The 23,681-nt window shown below is 42.5% G+C and overlaps 1 protein-coding gene across 5 annotated transcripts in view; it reads right to left on the bottom strand.

Annotated features, from left to right (window-relative positions):
- Window positions 1-211: 211 nt before the first annotated feature.
- LOC112562177 (protein-tyrosine sulfotransferase 1-like) overlaps window positions 212-23,681 on the bottom strand; it is a 30,067-nt gene continuing 6,597 nt past the window's right edge. The window contains exons 1-4 of one of the 5 annotated variants that reach the window (XM_025235253.1): window positions 17,156-17,354; window positions 14,606-14,662; window positions 11,599-12,824; window positions 212-4,097 (exon numbers count right to left, since the gene is read on the bottom strand). In XM_025235253.1, the coding sequence (XP_025091038.1) occupies window positions 3,710-4,097; window positions 11,599-12,422 (1,212 nt within the window). In that variant the 5' untranslated portion in view covers window positions 12,423-12,824; window positions 14,606-14,662; window positions 17,156-17,354 and the 3' untranslated portion in view covers window positions 212-3,709. Of the gene's footprint in view, window positions 4,098-11,598; window positions 12,825-14,605; window positions 14,663-16,957; window positions 17,105-17,155; window positions 17,355-23,681 lie in introns of those variants that run through there. The other 4 variants (XM_025235252.1, XM_025235257.1, XM_025235254.1 and 1 more) reach the window with 4 other exon arrangements.

Raw genomic sequence — 23,681 nt, 5'->3', positions numbered from 1 at the left:
TTGTACTTTGGGGTAGCTAAGCGGGTTGGATGCCGAAATAGGGTGTGGAGAAGGGTTTGGTCGAAAGAAGAGTTATCTCGTTTGTACAGCGTAGGCCAGGAATGTAAAACACATGTACCCGATGGTGGGATGGGCACCCGAGTACTTGAAAACAGGTGCTAAGCCTGTTCCTGACTAAAACGAAAACAAGGCAAAAGACGAGACACATGGAAACGATGCTTAGTCGTCTCTTTATATAGCACCAACAAAGAAACAAAAAGACATTAGTAACAACTTGTGGAGATAGTACACCAATTTCAATACTGTTAGATTTGAATTATTAACTTTTTTTCAAGAATACAGAGGCAATCTACAATGGATGTTTCTCCGTGGTTTGTTGTCAATTGTGACCATCTCTCACAAGACAGTACGCAAGTCCCGATTCATCAGCACACAGCTTATATTACTTCTACATCACAGGAAACTAATTCTCTTTGTTAGAGTAGAACACGACGCTTGTACTCACACCTCTGTTTTGTGGATGTAGTCGATGGGGCTCAGCAGAAACCATGTTCTAATTTTTAACAAACAGGTGAAGTGATATTGGTTTCGTTTGAATCATCCTTTACCCGATTTCAGAAAGAGTTCATTACTGCGAAAGGCATGTGCCAGTTTGATGCATAAGTTAGCTGATTAAGACAAAAAAAGACGATTTCTCTCCGGACTGCTGTTTCCCCCACCACCTCTGCTTTACCATGTTTCCCTAATCCACTTCTGTCTGTTCCTATTAGTGCTGACCGACTCATGTACGTATTGTTTGAGAGGGCCACAACTTCAGTTCTGTAAAGCTTTTCTTCCATTACATTCTAAGGTAGGTGTCATTCAGCAACGAAAATGTTCTAACCATTGTTTGCGCATTGAAAGCAAGCGTTCCAACAAGAGACACTTTCTGCAGCCAAAAGATTAATCACCAATTAAAGACTAAAGTCGCAAAATTAAAATAAAAAAATAAACGAATGTATGATATACATCAATAGCATACAACAACAGATCCGCTGAAAGAACTGACACATGCAATCCTGATCAATCAATTAAAATAACAACGAACGGACGCAAATAAATCCAATATTAATCGCGCTTTTTCTCGGAAGCCAGTGGACATGCAGCGAGCAGCAAGAAAAGACCTTTAATTGCTTGATGGACGACCGGCCACCAAAATGCTCCATTTCCATCCAGTTCGCACCACATTATCCACGACGGGTGGACTTCTCGACCTTCGCTTGTCAACGGAGAAATGGAGTAATTTCGAGAAAAAAGATTTGAAGAAAAAAGGCAGTTTACGTCACGTGGCAAAGCTCACTACACGCGCACACACACCGATCTGTTCAAACACGCAAAAAAGGGAGGAGTAAAAGGGACGAGCCGTCATGGAAGAAGGGGAATGCATGAGGCACGGTAAACAAGTGGATGGGGGGAACAGGGGGGAAGAGGAATCAGGCTGGCAAGTTCAGTTAACTATTTCATGTGCGGTTCCAGAACGCAAAATCCCTGTAGTGGAGAAATATAACGGTCATACCAGTTCTTGAGCTGAGGAAACAACTTTTTTTTAACAGTTCATTAGACAAGGAGCGACACTTTTCACCAACGTCCTCCCCGGCACATCTTGCAGTGCTGTATAATCATTTCCTGTGCAATGAACAGGTTGTCTACTATACCGGACTAAACAGTACACCCGTCTGTTCTCTCTCGTCTAAGCTTGAAGCACCGTTTCTGTCACACTGCTCATGTTTCAGTGAAGACCAGCTGATAATCTCAATGAAGGCTGTAAAACTCAAAGGTTCAAAAAAGAATAAAACATTCAATTACAAAATAAAAAAAATTCTTAAAGGTAGTTTCATAAACTGAGTGCACAAAAGTCTGAAAGTGACCGAAAATATTGTTTGCGTGCTAAGTGATCCTGCAGCTGTTCGTCATACAAGCGGTAAATGTGAATTCTGGAACAGAAGTCAAAGGAAGGAGGAGTGGAGTCCTACATCACCCCTTTCTTGCGATTCTGTAGCTCTCTCATTGACAGATTACCCTTTAGATACAGGAAAAGCGGAACGCCGCTGAACTCACGTAGCTCTCCTGAGTCCAGCTTCCAATCTACTTTCCGAGAAATAACTGTAGCGAGCAACGGTCATCTCCCCAACTGGAAGTTCCTGAACCCAATCAGTTCGAATCCTAATTTTAAAAAATGTAACCCAGTCTCTCTAGACCGCTGGTTCTGTTATGTGTGATGCAAATATCCAGTTCACCTGAGTGATACCTGGCCCGATATCGGGCTAGAACGCCGCGACCGGTGCTCAAAACCTATATTTCTTTGCGCTACATGTATAACCTTATCTGTGAAAATATGATGTTCGCAGATTTTTGTGGTTTGCTGTTGCTTTAATGGATTTTAGTACCATTGGAAGCAAGGATGCGTAGTCCATAAGGTATGCTCTGATGATGTGTGGTGATACAGATTTTTTTATGGACACTGCCTGATTGAGTCTCCAATCTTCTATTGTCCATTTCATGTATAACTTTATCTTCCACTGTCTTCTAATTCCATTGGAACATGTTTGTTCTGACGGTTAATTAAGTATTACTTATTATTATGACCTCAATTACTATAAACTTTTCGAATCGCTGCAAACTAAGGAATAAAATACATTTGCAATGTTTAACAATTTGAGAATTTTTAGCTCCTGTTTGTGATAACGGAAATAGAATATTATAAGCAAAATCCCGAAAATTCCGAGGCCAACAAGGCATTACCATCTCTGCGATTTATAAAACATACTGCAACTTCTCTCACTCATCGGAATTAAACAGATCTCTGCTCCTCTGTCCGATTGTTTGTTTTTGAGCTGATAAACACGGCCTTCGGTCTTCTAACTGCGCTGACATCTTAAAGTAGGTGTTGTGGGGGTGGAATGTGATCCGCAAGGTTTTTGCACGATGCAGCCGTACCACGTTGCTGTCGCTCGCTGACGAACTCACCGCCAGTTACATCTCGCCGCCCCTCGCGAGAACGAACGTCTCCAGAGACTGCGTCAGACCAAAACAGAGGTCGCTGCTTGCGTCATCAGAGGCTGTTCGCGCGCCCAGCACGAGGCAAGACCAGTGGTTCGCTCAATCACTCCCCACGCACCGACCCTTGCTCTAGAACTTTCCACTCCAAAGTCAAATGTCAAAAAAAAAAAAAAAAGAGGGAGAGAAAGAATGACAACGCTTTGAGAGATCTACACCGACCAAAGTAACAGGACATTATGCATTTCAGTTTTCTGTTCACAAACGTTTAGCATATCTGGTAACATTACATATCATCAACAGTGCCCTAGTATTAGTTCACATTTTCAAACAACGGCAAAGTGCCTTCGTCTAAACAGTCCATAACAACCAACACCTTGACTTTGGATTTCTTGTTTGCTCGGGACAGAAAAAGAAAGAAGAAAAAACTCGACATGCAGAGGGACCAACGAGATCTGAGCAATGGATTCAAAGTTCACGTTCGCTTCCTTTCCCCCTACCCGCAATACACACACAACAGAAAGAAAACCCTTGTAGAGAGGGTCCCGTCATGCGCGTGTGTTCTCTGCACGCTGTACGCCGTTACCATTGTTCTCTCTGGTCCGGCGACTCTCTCTCTCTCGCACGATCCTTACAGCACGCCATAAAAAGGTCCTTCTACCACCTCATAATATCATCTACTTCTGCCAGACTCATTTGCATATCTGTTTGCGTCATTCTCGTGTCCTTGACCCTGGCCTTCCCGGATCCCCAGTTCTACCACCCCATTCTTGGACGGTCGCTGCTTGGGGTTTTCGTCCACGTCCAGGTGGTCGAAAATGTCCTTCTCCTTCTGCTTCCAGAACTCACGGTTGGTCCGTATGTGCAGCGTGTTGTCTGCCACTTCCGGGTCGGGCTTCCCATAGTTCGGGGGGTTGGCATAGGGGTCGTAGCCAAGTGTCAGCAGCATAGGCGCGATGTTGTGCATGTCGCTGACGACATCATCCGGGATCTCGCCCACCCATTTGGACAGAGCCTCGATGTTGACGGGTTTGATTACCTGGTCTGTAGACTTCTCAGTCCTGTCAACAGAACGACAATCATGAAAGGTTTTTTGTTTGGCTGTGTTACATATATATATAGCGGGCTTCCCCTTTGTACCAGTGGGACAGGAAAGGTGACGTTGAAAGAAAATAAAGAAAGAAACAGTATTCATACATTTCTCTCCTTCAGCATTCTTTCGCTCACTCGTTCTAACACAATATGCGCGTAGTTACTGAACGCACTTACTGCTGTTTTCTGTTAGGTCAATTTTATGTAGATTCACTAATAAATGCATCATTTTTTTTTTAAATTCTTTTATCCCGAACTGTAACAAGTATGACCTCCCCATAAAAGTCCCTCCCTATTTTTCTTTCCTCTCTCTCTGGCATACACACCCACGAACAGCGCGTGCTCGCACACAAACACGCTCATTTTTTATCTGTTACATCTATAACCACCCATGGTACAACAGCTCTGGGATTGACGGGAAGATAAATCACGCTACTGAATCCCCAAAACCAGCTGACGGACCACCCCGTCCCTCCTTCCCATCGCCGCTCCCACCCCTTCACCCACGTTTTTCAGCCGTGAGCATCCCGTGAGCTGTGGGCACACAGACCAGCCGGTCGCCATGGGATATTTTCGTGTCCCTTCTGAAACCTCTTTCGCCAGCAGCCTGAGCAGACACGCTGACCCGAATGATCGAATCCTCTGGTGCGTTCGGCCATCTCATTGACGTAAATCATCATTACGAAGTGGCCCGCACATCAACGAAAAATGAAACAAACGGAAAAAGGGGGAACACACACACACACACACACAGAGACACACACACAGACACACACACACACTGTATGTACGTCATCGATGGATGCTGACAGTCGGATGAGTGCGCACCTTAACAGCTGACCGCCTAGTCTCTATAAGCATTGTCGTGTGACGGGGAAAAGCCCAGGGCGGCGGCTGTGTCCAAGCATGGACGAGTTGGCACCAAGGATGCGACAGGGACATTAGCACGGATGATTCGATAAGCAAGGGAGTCACCGACACCGCATTAATCCTGCCTGCCTTGGCACTTTTATTACATTTATTAACACTGCTTTTGAAGAGGCTTCTCGGCACTGCGAGGGAGTCAGTTATGACAAACATTCTGCAACAACACCCACTAACAGGCTGCGCTCGGTATGAAGCAATCGATGAACGCACAGATTTACTGACAATGCCATTTCTAAGCTAAATTTACTGGATGCATTCGCAATTAAGCCTAAACAAGGCTCTAACAGCATTCACTTCAACGTCCCCACTTTATGGCCAAGAAAAGAAAAATAGCCATCATCCCAGCTGTAAAACTGCTACGAAAAGGAAATTACGAAACCAGGGTAATGGCTAAATTATTGAAGAAGGTGATAAAAATGCGCTAGTTCTTGGTTATTTGCAGATGTGATAGATACAGCCAAGCCTGAGAGAAGGAATTGGTTTTATGCCGAACCAGCAACTAAGGCAAGGCAGCCAGCCCTATAAACAGATGCCACAAGCAGATAAAGCGTGCCCGAGACAAGATCTGAACCGAGGACATCCAATCTTCACTGTATTCATGACAGACGCTAACGGTGCGCCACCGGACCTCCGGGAATCCAGACTGAGATTTTGAATAGGATATGTAAATAAGTAGGACAAAATGTTACAGGGTTAATTAGAGAAAAAAAAATGCAGGGGTCTCTAGGACGGGAAATCTGATTCAGAGAATGCACACACTGTATCTTGGAGGACTTCATGCCAGAAGATACACAAGCGACCATTATTAACCTGCGGAGACAGGCTTATAGACCATTACATTCTGCTAAGATGTGGGACAAGAGCAAGAAAGGAAAAAAAGGCTAATCCTTTTCTCTGCCTCGAAAGTCTTCTTATAATACTGGCGATGAATAAACCCTTCTCAATGTATCCGTATCACGGTATCAGGTATCTTGAACTCAGGTTCCAGGATAGGGAAAGTATGAAAAGTGTGACCTAAAGACCTGACAACACTAATCTATAACTGATGTGATCTATAACTGTTCCCATTTTCCCATGACCTTTCCGGACTTCCTAAACTTTGCATGAACCCTACCATTCGGCGGCGTAGTATTTGAGATTATGAAAGGTTGTATTCAAAGACTGTGTGTAAAGCCATTCAATGACTGCTCGGAGATAAAAGCTTTGCCAGTCCAGTGACAATGGCTGGTAGGCAATGACTGTGTAGAAGTGCCAAGGTGTTGGTGGCTCGAAGACTGAGGTTAACAGTGGCAAAAGCAATCATACAATTGTCATCCCAGCACTAAGAAATCCGACCACTGCCTGCCAACGAATGGCACCGAGTAAACAGGAGTTGGCCCAAACATAAGAACAATGAGTGTCAGAAAATGCGAATGGAATAGTGCAGTTGTTTTCGCTCTCTTTCTTTAGTTTGGATTGATCTTGTTCAAATGTCTGGGCAGAATTAAATACAAGATACGAATTTTCAAACTCCGAGTACTTCTATGTTCGAGATACATGTCTGTAAACCTCACCCTGCATTGAAAATATCAAACTCTGTGGCATAGCAAAATGTACATAAGTGCGGAAAATTGGTAAGCAGTAGTGAGCTCATGGTTCCGACCCTTTTCTGTGTCTCGGTTATGTTTGTAGACGCGTGTATCAACAAGGAACCTTATGCTGAGTGTGGGAAAAAGTGTGTTAATCCCAATTAAGCCAGATATATATATATAGAGTTCTTCTCTGCCAAACGCTTAAGTCCGTTATAAGCGTTGAGGTACAGAAGGTGGTCTGCATGGTGACGGAGTGGCAGGCAGTGGTTAGAAATGGGAGGGGGAAAGAAGTGAAAAACGAGGATGGGGTTAGGTGGACAAAGCGTGAACTTCACTGTGCTAAGAGTTCAGACCGCCAGTCAATCCCAAAATGACAAGAGGCAATCGTTACTAGCGGGAATGAACAATGGGGTTCCTCGAGGACAGCAGTAGTTGATAAGGTTTCAATTTGACCTGACAGCTTGAGAATCAGGCTCGGACTCTGTTGCTCAGTGTACAATGACCAAGCCACTTCAGCGCTCTACATCTTCACATCAGTCGTCTGTTCGCAAAGTGTACGTAACCTCCCGAACACTTCCACAAGTACGCCTGTCTCATAGGAAGGAGGTTCTGGGGAGAAAGAGGTCAAGTGGTAAAATAAAAACACAAACAGTTCTGTAAGTTTTCAGTTGTTGGCGAGCGATGTGTTAGAGACCGCACTTATCTCGAAGCTCACTTTGTGTGTGAGAGAATGGGGCTTATAGCTGCCTTCTCAGTCCCTTCTAAGGGGTTAAATGCCCATTAATCAGTTTTATTAAACATGTATTCAAATGGGTTAACTCGGAGAAAAATGCTGCACGACACGGGTATCGAACCGGCCTACGACGATACTCGGCTTGCGGCTTTTCTCGAGTTCTTCTGTGCGGGGAAGGGGTAGGAGTTTAAAAAATTGACACAACTGAAAAGTCCAAATAAATAAATGTAATATAATTTGTTACTATCGTTTAAGTATTCTTCGATAAAGTTGGTAACTTTGGCTATACAGACATCTGCCAGAATGTCAGAACAGCATTTGATCACTAAACAGACTGTAGTAAACAACGTTATTACCATTTTCGCGAGGGTTTTTTTTTTTCTTTTAATCAGCCACACTTAAAAAATGAGGATTCAATAAACCTCTTAATCTGCAATATTTAACGGCAACTTTAAACTAAATTTAAATTACCTATATTACCTTCTATTACTGAATGTTTATATTATTAATCTGTTTATTAATTAACCTTATCAATCTATAAAACCCGATTTTAAAGAGTTAACAGACATCGTTACAAACATGCCAACCTTAAATATTTTTTTTTCTGAAAGGACTAAAAACAGCGATTACATGATCGATTAAACCAACATGGCGCCTTCTGCGTATCACAGCCGACCGAATTTTTTCAAACGACGAGGTCTAACCACCCAAAGCATTATAATCGTTTTAAATTATTGCTCGATTCAAATCTGTCACCATATTAAATTACATTTGGATACCAGAACTGTTTTTTGACCAGGGAACAGGCGCACAGCGTGTAGATGCTCGGTACTTTCTTTTTTAAGGGCATTTTAGGTGAGTGGCTCTGCTGTGAGGTATCCGGCCTTCACCTTGCCCCCTTGCGTGCACGTGGGCCCCGAGCTTGCTGACGTTACTGGGGATGGGCAGCAACTTTGTGTAATCGTTAAACTTCACGCGTCGCTTCGCCACCCTGCTCTGGTACAACCCCCTGCCTCCCCCAGTCCTTCCACCCTTCTCGTTCTGTGAGTGCCTGGGTCTGTTAGGCATGACAGCATCCTCCATTGTCGCTGTGCCGGCGTACAACTCGGGTCCCAAAGCAACAAAAGCTAATAACGCATGAGTTAGTCTGTTGCAAAGGCGCATGCGAGAACAGTTTACACAGATGTGTCCGGGTAAGAAGCTCGGTTTACAGCATCCTGGGAGTCTAAATACCCACTGGCAGCAAACAGTAAGAGCTATGCATGATGACAAAGAACAGTAAAAGAGGATCAACCGAATGCGTGCTGTCAAAGGTCACATCGCTGCCAGCCAAGTAAAGGTGTTTGGAGAGTATCAAGAGACGGGGGAATGGACAGGCTTTTTAGGATTAGTAGAATGCAACTTTTATTTCTTAAGATTGGGTGAAGCTCGGGGGCAGGGTGTTGTTTCCACAAATGTCGATGGATGTCCCCTTTTATTCTCGGAAACGTCTACAAAAACTACCAGAAAAATATATCTAAACTCGCGTTTTCATGCCCATAGTGATGTTTGCAAGCGTGTACGCTGAGAACGGAAAGGGACTATACATCCAGATTGGGAAAATAGCATCTTGCTTTGAGTAAAGTACATCTAGCTCTTGAGTACACTACATCTTGCTCTGAGCTTTACACAGTACTTTAGGGGGGAAAATCTGCATCCCCTTAGTCTGCTCTTCAGCCAAATTGTTCAGCATGCAGGGTATTTCGATCATGAACTAAAGGCTGATGGGCTTTGTGCTTTAATACTCCTTTCTAAATGTAGCTCTCCGGTCTGAACGATACTCAGAAAGACAGAGAGAAACAAAGAGGCTGGAAGTGGGCGCGAGGAGCTAATCGGTCTTTTACGCCTCCCCAGTAACAAAGGAACTTCGTGCGTACAAAAGAGAAAGCAACTAAAGACACTGTCACCGGAGGGACCACAGCAGGAAAGGAACGCTCAGAAAGGCAAGCATAATGCTCTATTGAGAAAAGACTGCTGTTACCATGACATCAGGAAAATGGCACACAGCAGGCCTAGTCTCAGTAAGTCGGGGTGAGAACCGAAGGAATACGCAATACCGTCCAGGCAAGGGGTGGGGAGAGAGTGTGTGAGAGAGAGACGAACAAAGAAATGGCCTGTGCGTTATTCTCAGTCGTTTCCTGTCTAGCCCCAGCAGGATAGAATGAGGACAGGCGCACACAGGCTAAAAGACAATTATGAATTAATGGGAAGCCTTCTGTCTGCACCCGAAAAAAGATGGAGGGAGAAGGCTGAGCTGATAAGCCCGTCTAGAACTGGTCGCCTCCAGTACTAGCCGCACAGTTAAATGGTTCTGTTTTTCTCCCCTCCCAACTTCCAGCTTGTGGCAGAGGAACAAAGTACTGTAGAGCAAAAAGGAACGAGCGAAAAGGCAACCTTTGTGGAGACCAGAGAGTGGAGCTAAAACACCGGCTACGTCAGAATTCAATTGAGGACCCGCTAGCCGGTGGAGAGGAGGGGACAGACGCTTATAAGATTTGCCGTTTTACGCTCGCCTGACAACCAGGAACTGAGGTGGAAAGGGCAACAGTGCAGGGATGTTGAGGAGTTTGATGCATGCTAGGGGAGAGGGGTAACAGAGCCCATTTTGTAGGAGTGAAAAGAAAACTTTTAGCGTTTAGAGTTAATGCTGGCCTTTGTCACAAAGAAACCGAAAGTCATCAACGCTTTTTCAAGATTCCTCGCTAAACGCGTTATTTTAAAAGGAGAGGAAGCAAGCGTAAACAACAGAGACGCAAAAAATTCGTTCGTTTGTGCATGTACTCATTCAAGCACACACACAAGAGCGCAAACTTCTTTAACACATTTATGTACAAGCACATAATTCCTGTTAAACCATCACAACATACGGCTTGATGATGATGAAAACGATTTTTAAAAATAATAATCGTTGTCGTCGCTGCTGTCGTAGCAATACAGGACGTCGGGACTTTGAAATAAAGGTAATGCATGATTTCTCGTCGTGTACAAACGTGAATATATCATGTAAGAGAATTCTAAATCACGTAAAGAACAACTGCCAAAGGGGGTGAATTACAAAAATGTCGACGTTGGGAGTTTGGAAACGTATGAAAGATTATGTCGGGAAAGACATTAAAAAAATAATATTAACAAATGTACATCGCTGTGTACTTTTTACTGCCACTAATTGAGAAAACGTTCAATAAAAGCCGTGACAGTTTTAACTAAGGTTCTGAAAACTCCAAAGAATTTTAAAACCCCGGGTATTTTACTTAAGGGAGATCCCGGTAGCGGTTCACCGCGACTAGGGCAAGGCAAGTAAAAGCCGGACATCCATTTTTCTGCTACCCAAGCCAAAGTATGAATCGATCGCCGATATCAGAAGTTGCTACTCCCGTCCAACTGCCAGCAAAGCCCCGTGCTATTCAAGCACCGTACATAAGCAAGACGAGACTATTGTTTGAGCTACAAATTTTACATTAGGCCGAGCTCAGCCAGTAAAATGGTGCTGGCGGCAAGACAGATTCACTGTCAGCTTCATGTCCAAAAATACTGCGCCTTCCTCGGTCTACCCGCAATGACGCATGCACAGATACCCGCAGAGAGGAAGAAAAGGTATACGACCAAGCCAATGTGTTGTACGATACCTCGATTAAAAAAACATTAAGTAGGATTCCCACCCAACAACAGTGGTATTGGTACGCAGCTGTAGTAGGATTTCGTTTCAAGCTAAATCACTACACTTACAGCGACGCCTTCTACATTTGATACCAACCACCGAAATAAAGCGTTAATAAAGATGAATGGTCTTCTTAATGTAAAAATATCGAGTTTGTGTGCGATAGTGGAATATTTTGTATGACATCGATGATCGATTCATCTTCGGCATTGGTCGATTCGTCTTTTGGGGCAGAATATATCTGGTCTTCTTTCGGCTGATTTGGTTTAGGCTGGGGTAGAGTTGGCATATGGTCAAAGTCGAAATGGCTAGGTCGATGTGGTTCTAGATCGATCTGTCCGATCCTACTCTATCAATAGCATATTTGTTTTCCTCTATAAGGCGAGAGACAAAAGTGAACAAGCACACTGATTTGCTTATACTATCAATCTCGTCAATAAAGAAATGTCAATATTATTCTCTCTCTCCCTCTCATCCTCTCACATTCACTCCCACACCCTCCAACCCCTTCACACACAGAGGACAACACAAGGCCCACACACCTTGACAGAGAGATGCCGCCCTTCTCGCCGATGAAGTCCTGATGGTGCATAACAGACTCGTTCCAGGGCAGGCTGAGGAAGTGCAAGATCTTGCCCATCCAATCACGTGGGTGGAGGGCAAGCTGCTCGTAGTACACCGGCATGCAACGGGCGGGGCCCACACGCAGACACTGCGTGTACATGTACTCCATGGCCTGGTTCCACTTCTGCAGGCATAGGCGGTAGTTGCCCAGGTCAAAGCCCGAAATGGTGACCTTGCGCGTAATAATGGAGTGCACCACGGCGCGGCCGTCGCGCACCATTAGGATGAACTTGGCCTGCGGGAACTGCTGCGACAGGTAGATGGCTGACTTGAGCGTGAAAGGGTCCTTGTTGCACAGGCGCGGCGCCGCCTCGCCATGCTTAGCGATGATCTCCATGATGAAGGCCCGCACAGCGGAGTCCAGAACCTCGCTGCTGAGTCCCGCCGCCTCCAGCCGCTTCTTCTCCATCGGGGTTCGCTCCCACTGCGTACGCAGGCCCAGGATGCGCGGAATGACACGGGTCTCTTCACCGCAGCGCACCAGCGGATGCGCGTCCAGCATCACGCGCATGAGGGTGGTACCGCTGCGCGGCATGCCCCCAATGAAGATGACCTCCATGTTCTCGTCGTAGGGGATGGCGCGGTTGTCGCCATCGTACATAAAATGCACCTTGTCGCGCGGCACCATCACGTAACTGGAGCGCTGTGGACACGGGAAGAGCAGGTACAACAGATACACTGCCGACAGGAGCAGCAGTAGCAGAAAGTACTTACGGCGGGTAGAGGGTCGACAAACACCCATGGCTGTGTCATCGGTGGGCTCAAGTGGTTGCTTTGCCAGCGTGTGGACGCAGCCAGATGTGACGACAGAGCAGTGGCGCAGACCAGCTGGCCGTACCAGGAATGTCTTTTTCTAGTTTCTGCCGTATACACTCCCCCTTTTTTTTATCCAGACCCCAGATTACGAAAAGGTGTTCACAAAGTTTTTGCCAGACTACAAATGGGAAGTCTCTTTGGCTGGCGAAATGCTACATAAAAGCAGCATTAACTGGTTGAATGAAAGGAAGACTGCAGTAGGTTTTCTTCGCTGCACATACAGCTCCTGTAGGCTGCTAGCAGTCTCCACCACACCTCCTCCTGTGAGCTTCACTTGCTTTACAGCCCGCTTTTAGTCTTCCAGCCTACCGACACTTTGTGCCTGTTTCTGAAAAACAAAGAAAGTAGATCATTCACTGCACGTCAGACCTTTTACAGAAAATGATGACACAGCAAAGATTTTCACTTAAATCACCTGCTGCACTTATTTTTTTTAACCGTCTTCTCGGTTAATACTGCTACATCAATATTTTCTCTTGTGATCTCTTTCCCCCCCCCCCCAACACTATCTCTCTGTCACACACACCTAGGTAAGGTTTAGTTATGTCTACTTGCCCTTTGTGAGAAAGGGGATGGGTGTGGCAAATAAGAGGTGGAAAAATAAGCCACTCCCTAAACACACCCAAAGTATTAAAAAGGCATTTCAAATGCGCAAAAGAAGCAACACAAGTGAGAAGGACTTATTTTCCCTTCCAGGCCTCATTTTTACTTCCATGCATCATTTGTTTGTTTTATTGTTGCAGATAGATTATGATGTCAACATTCATGGCTCACAGCTGTAAGATCATGTTATTTTTTAATGCACATGTAGGTGCATGTTTCATGTTATGCAGAGCATTTCCAGGTCATTGTGTTTTGAGCTGAGCCTCCACTATGAGGGGGAGGTCATGTTTAAAATTTATAATGACCACCACCATTGTAACAGTTTGGCAGTATTCATTCCCACTCACAACCAAAAACAGACCCCATGTGTAGGCATTCCTATTTCAAAAAATGTATGGGAAACAAAAATAGAATGCTATTCAAGAAAGAAACACATTCTACCTCATCTGGTTTTCACTTTCTCCTTAAACAACTGTTCACCAGTATGCTTTTAAGGTGTTTGCTCCATGACATCAGATATAACAGGTAACACCTAGTTAAAGTCAGCAACTGAATATCCATTTGATAAAATGATGCCTCTATTATTATATCAAACAATGTCGGTAAGCCCTCAGGGTACATTTGGTTACCATCATTTACTTGTCAGTGTTTTCTGCCAACATTTTTATGACTGAGATTTTGCTCTTTACACAACAAGCCTCCAAAAGTCTTATGCTTAGTCCTATTACCAAATGACTCTCCAACCATGGTAACATAACTGACTGAAAACCCCACATAAATTTACACACGAAAATTCTCAAGAAACAGAATGTTTGATATCATAGTTTCATTTTAAAAAAAAAACGCCTTCCAAAGATTACTATATCATGTATGACTTATCTACTAGCATATTCAGTCATGCACAACTGTGCATTTAAGCTATAGAAGAAGTTGAAGTGCATCTGAAGAAGGCACTATTATGGACTAGTACTGTAGGTAATATTATGGGAAAAAAGTGCCTTTGATATTTCGAAAAGATGCAACGGATAAGGTGTTGCTGACAGAAAAGGAACCACACAAAATAGTGTCTCTATTCATCCACTACACAGCAGTTTTTTTTTACAAATGTGTGCATCACAAAGCTCACAACGTACAGACATAAAATGCACACAGCTAGCAGCACAACTAATGTGGGCATTAGTGAAGGTGACATTTCCAAAAGAGCGGGTGAACTCAGCAAGAACTGAGTGTGTTCAGCAGTGAACATGAAAAACAAAGACTCAGTAGCAGGTCACGTGTCACGGATAATTCATTGCTTTACCACCATCCCCTCCCATACATATGCCTCCTTCCTCCTTCTCCCACAGGGAATCATGGGTAATGTAAAAACACATGTTATGTAACAAAGAAGATGACACCAAATATATTGCAACAGCAGCATCTAAGCAAACACTTGTCTTTTCTTGTTTGAAGAGAGAGGGTTAAAGGAGGTCAAAATTTTTGAAAGCAGAATTAACTGCTGCATACCTTTTTTCCAAACATTTCATGAAGATAACTTTCATAATAATGGTAAACACAATGTCACTGAAATATACAAACAGAAGAAAATGATGCTCGGTTTGCATCAAATAATCAAACAGAAAACACAAAATTTTAATTAATTAGACTTGAAAACATCCAGAATAATTAGTTTCAGGTTAAACACCTTGTAACATACAAAATATGTATATAATATGCACACTCCATACATGTCTATATATATTTTTTCAAAAATTCAAAGAAAAGAATAGATTAAAAAGAGAGTGATGTCGCAAGGAAAGGACACATTTTCTGAAAACACAAGTAATAGCAAAGAGAGTAAAAAATGCTCATGTCATAGACAAGTATTAGTTATCTACTGCTGTAATATACTGTAAATGATTCTTACCTAGTTTCAAACTAGAGCCAAAGGAATAACTTATTTTTATAATTCAAGTCATATTATGGATGTTAGTAAAATAGATTTAGGAGAACTGCACTAAACATTGCCTGAGGAGATCTTGCTAATTAGATAAAGACAGCAATAAATCAAGACCTCCTGTGTGGACAGGTTGACAACCGACTGCCTGCCCCAGAGGCAGAGTTCACAAAGATAAAGCTTCTAGCCAACATTTAATGCCATCCACTAAATTAGTGAGTAGATAGGTTTGAGTTTTTAAAAAAAACTGGTTACCTAAGAACCATAATCCAGTACAAAGGAGGTGTACAGCTGCATTATACCAATCAACATAGTTGTCAATAGTTGTGATTATAGTCAATTAACTAATCCACCTGCTTGTCTTCCTCTGCACTCTCCATCCTTACTGTTTCCCAATTTCTCTTTGTGTCTTCTATGTTTGTCTTTTATTGTCAGAATTGTTGTCTTTCCTTTCATCCAGCTTATAATGTAAAATAGAATGAAGGTGTATGTTTCTCCAACAATAATCATATAACCCTGTTAACATTGCTTGATCTGTGTACAACCTTCAGCTCTTGGGATGGAGCAAATGTACATTTCTAAGAATTTAATTTTCTTCATTAGGATGTGAACCATACCCCTTTCAAACATGTCTTTGTTTTCAGCCCTATTTGTATGCAAGTGTGGATACATACTTTTTCTGTGTCTCTGCTCTCTTGGTTGGTGCAATTAAAATCAGAAAGCAACCAGGCAATTACAGTGGTACCTCAGCACTCTAACTGCTCTATGCTTGTATATTTTGGTCCGCAATCAATATTTCTGAGAGAATTCTGTTTCAGTACTCAGCTACTTAATCAACACTCAACGATCACGCTAAAACATGCAAGAGATGTCAATCTTACCTGCGACACTTTGAGTAGAAACAAGAAACTCACTACTACAAATTCTAGAGCTAAAAATGGAGAAAAACATATAAAAAAAACAGTAAGATGAAAAACTGAAAAAGAAGTGATGATATTAGAAATGCTGAAACATAAAGAGGCCATTAAGAGGCAATGCAGCAAAGGACAAAAGTGGTAACAAAGCAAACGTCACATCTAATGGAAGAAATGGAGAAATTTCCAGTGTGGATAAATAGAAAACAGACAAAAACAAAACCCTTTTTTAAATATGCTGTACTATGAAATACTATGAATAATACTAGATAGAAACTGGTGGGTGCTTGAACCTATTAAATACATTTATATTGTTTCTTATGGTGCTCGGTGCTGGAACTGACTGGCACTTCCACAAAGCAGATATGGTCATGCAGAAGTATCACTATACAAAACAAAACTGCACAGCACACAGTTTTCTGAGGGAGAAACAACACCATCTTACTGTAGCTTCAAAAGAATCTGTTTCAAGCTCTTTAAAACATCAACAAGATGTATGTTAATTAAGAAAACTGATCAGAAAAGATGTCTATACTGCATGGCATTTCAGCTTCAACAGCTGCAAAATGAAACCCCACACAGCCATAAAAAAATGTACTAAATTTACCAAAAGTTCAGACAAAGAATAATTTAATACAGTGATTACAGTTTGCAACTGCTGATTCTACCAGCAAAAATTGGCTGGGCCTAACATTCTTGGAGTTTCCAACACCACACAGTACATGCTGTTTATCATCAATATTTAACCCCAAAACCTTAGTTTTACATTTGTTTACCAAATATAACATCCTGGCATTCAAAACATACTTTTTTTCTTAGTAGGGGCATAGCCCCTTCACTACAACTGTTTGGTATATTGAATTCATAGAGGGAGAGGGACAGAATGGGCTACATGAAGCAAGTCGCGATGTGCAGCCGAAAAATAGATATGCATGATCTACTAACATGAGAGAAAGAGGTAAGCGACTGAGTAATCATTTGTATACAATGACAAAACAAATATGGTACCATGCATATGTTCAACCAGCGTCGATGTCTTTAAGTACTTCCTATAAGTCCTAGAATCGGACAAATATTACATCTCCTGACATGGAAACGTACGGTCGGAATGAGACAGTAGCGATGTGTGTACCGCTAGTGAGTGTCGGGGCTGTCCAGCGAAGTGTGCTCGTATCAACACACACACAAAGCAATCAAATCACAAACCTGTCTTGAGGCCCACATTCTTGCCAGCCATTCCAAGGCCGCAAGAAGTTTTTTTTTTGTTTAGGCATCCAGCTGATACACTCTGACTTGATTCAGCTTTATGTTAAAAAAAAATTAAAAAAAAAAATTGAAGTAACACTGTCGCCTTGCACTCCCGACATGTTTCGATTCGAAGAGCAACGGAACTTCCGTTACGGAGCGCCCCCTGGCGGACCAGGCCTGAGGCCCTGTTGGGGTTATCGCTGGCTATCGGAAAATGCAGGGAAGTATTGCGTGCAGGTGCTGCGATACAGCTACTATACCAGAGTGACTATACTACATGTTGTAAGCGATACACGCGTGTGTGTGTTTTCATCATCAAAACCGTTATCTTTCTTCTGCAGTTATCGGCACATTAAATGATCGTTCGGCTGGAAAAAAAATTTGATAAAATATACAAGTGCTGTTTACAGACTCAAGAAAGATATATGGAGCCCAAATAAAATTTTTCTCGTATACATGCATTTGATGTGAACAATTGTGTGATACTTCATACTCTGAAGGAAAATATCAGTATGAATAGTTGTATGAATAATGTCCCAAGTGTTTCTTTCTTTTCATGGGGAAAAAAACATTACAATGATGAATGCATCTTCATGGTTGCTTTGTTTAATTGTTTGCTTTATTTGGAGGAAGAACCATGATGTTTTGCTGGGAAGGGGGAGGTTCCGGGAGAGCGAAAGGTTGGTCTTAATGAATTTTTTTTCGAACTTAAAGCTCGTATCAAGAAAATACATAAAACTTCAAACAAAAAGCTATAAAAATAGATTTATTTACCGCTTCTCTTTTGGTCCTATCTTTTAACAATTCGATGTACACAAATTATATTCTATAAATCTCAGCAACAGAGTACAACCATTTCTGAAATTATTGCTGATAAATATCTTTCTCACAATTTTACTCATGAGTAATCACGGACCACTGTACCTTCTACAGACTTATCGATGCACCGCTTGGCCGATACAGGTAACGGCATAATTAGCGAGACCCGTTAAGCTGCATTGCTCACAGCAACACCGTGGCGGGTGTTGAAGATCATGCGATGATGGTAGGAGCAGGCTGGTCGTATTCCATCATACTGATTGCTAATCAAGACAACGACCGTGACCTCTCTTTCCAATTATAATCAACACATCGACGATGACCACGGTTGGGGTGTTTGGAGGTGGGGATGGGAGAAGGAGTCACACCAGGTTTTTTTTTTTTTTTTTTTTTAATTTTCTCTCCATAGGTTGTGATCAAAGAGGGATGATAACAAGGCTACACAAGAAGCAGCAACATCCAAGCATGGCTAAGTAGCGACACCACCCAAGCACACCCAGGTGTACTTAAGACGATGATTTCTATTTTATCTATTGTTGCCTGAGGGGAGTAAATGAAAATCACGAAAGAGAAAGAAGGGGAGGGATGAGAGGACTGGGAAGGAGAACACCAGAAATATCTACGATGGCCGTAACGGTGCCTTGGTGTGGAGAGACAGAGTGTGAAGTGGGTTGAGGGAAGAAGGACGGAGGGTTGATAAGTGATGCCGAGTGCATTAGTAGCCTGTCTGTCAAATGATTGACGCAGACGACACTTATCGATCAACGTTCGTCTCAAAGCCTCTTGATTTTCTGGACATTTACTTTCCTTCAGCTGCAGGCAATCAACAGCAGCGACAGAGCTTTTCCTTTGACAGTCGTCATCGCACCGGTCGTTTAAATAAAGCGGTTAAAATCACAGACGGGATGGGAGGAAGGCGGCGCATGAGACGACAAAACTAAACTTTCCTCTATGTATTTAAGCAGATTGGGTAGACTTTTCAGGGTGGAAATGTAGAAAATTGGACATATTAGCACGTATTTGAATGCACACATGCACAAAGAAAGGGTGATGGGTGGAGAGAGAGAGAGAAGTGAACATTTGCTGACTGGCTTAATTGAAACTAACTGATCTTTCTAACATTTAATAAATTCTGCAATATTTATGACTTTTAAAAGACCAAGGGCAGTCTAAAAATAAACTATAACTGCCATGTTCATTTCCTTTTATCAACCCCCATAATTATATATATTCTATATTTTTGTGATTTTAATGCCTTTGTTTTGAAATAATGCAGTGTTTCAGTTTCTGTACCTCACTTTGCAGGTTGTCCCTCATACCTTCACCACAAAGTCTTGAAAGTACAGAAATCCGCCTCACGTCTGGTGCTTAGTTGGAAAACGGGACCATTTCAATCATCTTCGTTTTCTCCACTAGCTGCCCATCCGAACACTGAAACTTGCTATGAAGTCAGCAGACATGCATCCGTGACATGTGTTCACATACACTCAATCAACAGTAGGTCTTTTGGTTGAGTATGTGGGAGACAGATACTTACCCAAGCTCACTCCTAACAATTCGGTGACAAGATTTTAATGATGCCTCTGTATGGAAAAAGTTTATTTTAATGATATCACTATATTAACCGATGTCAGCAGCAGTATATGCTCCTGTTGGCAGAGTCAGAGCTTGCAGAGCAAAGTTTACGGTTGACAGAAGAAATGACAAACCAAGAGACAGCTGGAATTTTGCATCCCGCGAAGAGCAGGTGCAAACCAGAACATGTCCTCATAAATCAGAAGTAAACAGGATTAACTGGGATAACTAAGTGGCACCAGAACTAGTCTGCCTGCCTAGGAACATCTTCTACACCCATTGTAAATCGAGAAGACCACAGAAAAACATGTGAACACGCCTCGACTTTTCCTCCCGCGCTACCTCCTAGTTGTTTTATTTATGTGGAGCTACCCTGGCATGCTTTATGTGCAGGTTTTTTTGTTTATATCTGTTGATGTGTCTTTGTCTGTTTACTGGCATGCTTTGGAAGGTATGTGTTTTGTGTGGTGGACTCTCATCACCTTAGGGCATGAATCATAAGATCAATGATGTTAACTGCTCTCTCTCTCTCTCATCTTTCTGTGTCTCTGCGCAGAAATGCATGAATCAATGCCTGCGTGAGTCCATGCAAACTGCGTTCAAGTCGCCATTTGTACTCCTCTTGCCCAACATTTGTGTGTTTCTATTTGTATGTGTGTGTGTGTTCGCGCACGCACTTGTAGCTGCGTTGTCGCCAAGTCCTCCGTTAAGTTGTAACTGTCCACATGTCCGTTGTCATAGAATGCATTGCTTGTCCAGTGTGACAGACGACGCCCAGAGGTCTGATGAGTGAACTCAGACCATGTACTAGAAACACACAAAAATCCAAAAACTAAAAATTGCAATGTCACCGACAGCGTGTTCTCTGTTCTCAGAATTTATGAAAAACAGGATGCATCAGTTTTTAAATCTGAGGTTTTCCGTCAGTGACACGGGACTGTGTCTCTGGTCTCACCCTCCTGGTCTTTGTGCATGAGGCACCAGGTCGACCATCGCAGAAAGCCAATGGGATGTGATGTACATCTTTTGCTACTCCACTTGTAGAAGTGAGCTACAGATAGTGCAGATACAGATACAGATACAGATACAGATACAGATACAGATACAGATACAGATGGTGCACGTGACACTGGCTTGTCTCACTGTGTCTCGTGAAAGGGACCAAACTGACAAAATTTCATCAACCTCTTCATTCTCTTTGAACTCTTCATTGAAAACAACGATCCAAATCTTGCAAAATATAAAATCAAGAGCATGTTAATAAACTTTTCAACGGCAATTTGTTGGTTCTTGGACGATTATTGTGGGTGTATAATTAGTACTAAGTCCTTAATGAGCAAGCTAGTCACCACTGCTTCGGATCCTATTAAGTTTCAGATAGTGTGAGCCTTAAAACATTCAAGGATCTATTATACTTTAGTTGCAGACATTAATAGTGCTTTGATGTTGTCTGGATTACAAACCCCGTCAGGGACAAAGCCTCCACAAACACTTCTGTGTTGTATCCCGTTAAAGATGGTGAAGATGTTACAGTATTTTGTGAGTGCCCCCACTGACCTGCGCAATGTCTTTTTCTAGCTTGCCAGACACGAACATCAGTGTAGACGAGAGTATTGCTGGCATTTATTGTTGTGTGATTAATGGACATGATGGTCTAATGGGTGGCAGCTTTCTCGCCAACTGGTACACACCTGACAGGTACAGGTAAGTTATATTTCATGTTGCATCGATAACAATGCGTGTAGGTGTGTGCATGCGAGAGAGAGAGAGAGAGAGAGAGAGAGAGAAAATTTCTACTTAAAGTTTGTTTAGTAGGCCTGAACCCTTTAACAAAAGCAGCCATCATCATTAACATCTTCCTTGCTGGTGAGTGGAAAATAAAAATACATATAAAATAAAGTTATGTAAGATATGCATCAACAAACAACAAGCATCATTATCTTACATCATAACATCAGTAACTGAGAGAATTATGCTGAGCACCTGTCTACAGGACATCGATTATGTACACATATTCACATAAACTAAGTGAGAAAAATTGAGGAACTAAAATGTGAGATTTCTTAGTAAGAAAGTAGACATTTCAGTATGTATCAGAAATAGATTGATTCTTTATTGCTTTAAGAGCATATTTTCTGCGAGGGTGTGGGAATCTATCAAAATAAGTACATATCGTAGAACTGCCGTACATAAAATCCAGTAATAAACAATGTCAACACTTGCTATTCTGAACTTCTATACACACATATACCAAGAAACTCTACACACATATATATATATACACTTCAAAACCCAGCATTTGTAAACTTCTCTCTCTCTCCCTCTCTCTCTCTCCCTCTCTCTCTCTCTGGGGAAAAGTGAGGGAGGTCTATGTAATAACTATGTAATAATACACTCTTGGTAATTATAAAGAAATAAAACATTTCAACTAAATTTATGATGGCTTAATGCCAGTGCTTTATTACCACGGAGACGCTTCCTTCTCTATGGGGTTTCCCAAAAAAGGTAGAAAAAACAGCAATTTAGTTTCCCATCAAGAAGGCTTGAAAAAAAAATGGTGTTGCATGCAGAGAGAAAAACAAGGTCCGAGCCCACGACCATTCGCTGGTCACAGTGGTGACCATTGAGCTACCGTGCTGCCCGTTTAGCGGACGACCACGTGACAACTGCTCATCTTGTAGAAGCCGAACACCTTTCTCAGCAACTTCACACCACGTGATCAATAAGCCATCACACCTGGCGTGCCTGTTGAATGTCGCTGGTGTTGATAGATCAAAGCTAATTAACTGTTTAGCTGAACCCAGTTGGCGACTACCCTCAGCCTCTTACCGCTCCCCCAGTCCTCCGCATATCACTGATAGATATTAGGGTTTATACCTGCTGTTGATACACAAAACATAAACTTTTCTCTTTTCCTTCAACCCTAGTAGTTAAAACACTCGCTTGTCACGACTGCAGTGAGCGGGTCTGGGTTCAAATCTCGTCTCGGGACACTTTTTATATGTGACACCTGTCCATAGGCTGAGCGTCGGGGCTTTTCTCCGATGGGAAGAGTGAAAGTCAGAATGAGCTGATTTTCTTAAACGGTACTTTTGTTGTTGTTTAACTTTGAAAATGTGAAATAAGTGAAATAAAGCTCTATATTTGCTTTTAGTTTCGTTCTGCTTGGTTATAAAATTTTCTCCATTCTTCTCTACCGGTTGCACAGTTGCCTCTGAAGACTTTCGGAATTTTTTTTCACTGTTTCGACCAAAAAACAAAAAAACATCGAACAAAGAATGGAATGAGGGCAGCAGACACAGCTGATGAAAGTAATTCAGGTCCCAGGAGGGAAGAACAGGTAGAGTCTGTCAACAGGACGGTGGTCTCAAGTCTTCTGTTCCTTGTCTTCTGTCTCTGGGGACGAGACCATAGACTGCGGCTGCTGTGTGGCAAGAATTTAATCAAGCAGACGTCATCTGCCCTCGGGGGTAAGGCATGCCGAGTGCAAGTAACGGTATTCCAGGGTGAGTTTGGATTACGTCCGTTGTGATCAATAAAGCACGAGCAAGTGTCACACAGAAGAAAGAAACAATTCAGAAAGCTAATTCTTAAGAAATTCTACACTTCTCAGAAACAAAATTTGAATTGAACCTTTTGGAAACTGTTTTGGAACTTTTTCAAAAATTACTTTTGTTCAAAAAAAATGGTTGGTTCTGTAGACTTTAATTTAAAACTTCTCTTAACTTTTGAAAAAAAAAACGAACTCTAGTCGACAACCCTCGTGTTGGAGCCTAACAATTAGCTTACGCTAAATGACACTAAAGATAGTCTCTCTAGCCGAATGCCCAACACTCAAGTACTGTAAAACACATCCACTTATTGTCTCTTCCTTTGCCTCCTCCATCCTTCAGACAGCTGGCTGTTCAGCAACTGCAGAAATACATAACCAATCGGCAAAACTGGTCGACTGGGAGTTGGCAAAGGAAGGGGGGAAAACAAAGAGAAAGAAAAACCCCTTCCCTCACTCCATCTCTTCAGATGATGCCATCTCCCAGCTCCACCGGGGGGTCGCAAGTATGTCTGATCCCTAGAAGACGATTTTTGTTTA

Source organism: Pomacea canaliculata, linkage group LG4 (assembly GCF_003073045.1).
Source record: "Pomacea canaliculata isolate SZHN2017 linkage group LG4, ASM307304v1, whole genome shotgun sequence".
NCBI classification, from domain to species: domain Eukaryota; kingdom Metazoa; phylum Mollusca; class Gastropoda; order Architaenioglossa; family Ampullariidae; genus Pomacea; species Pomacea canaliculata.
The sequence above is the reverse complement of the archived record's forward strand: the minus strand, read 5'-3'. Positions and strand labels throughout refer to the sequence as shown.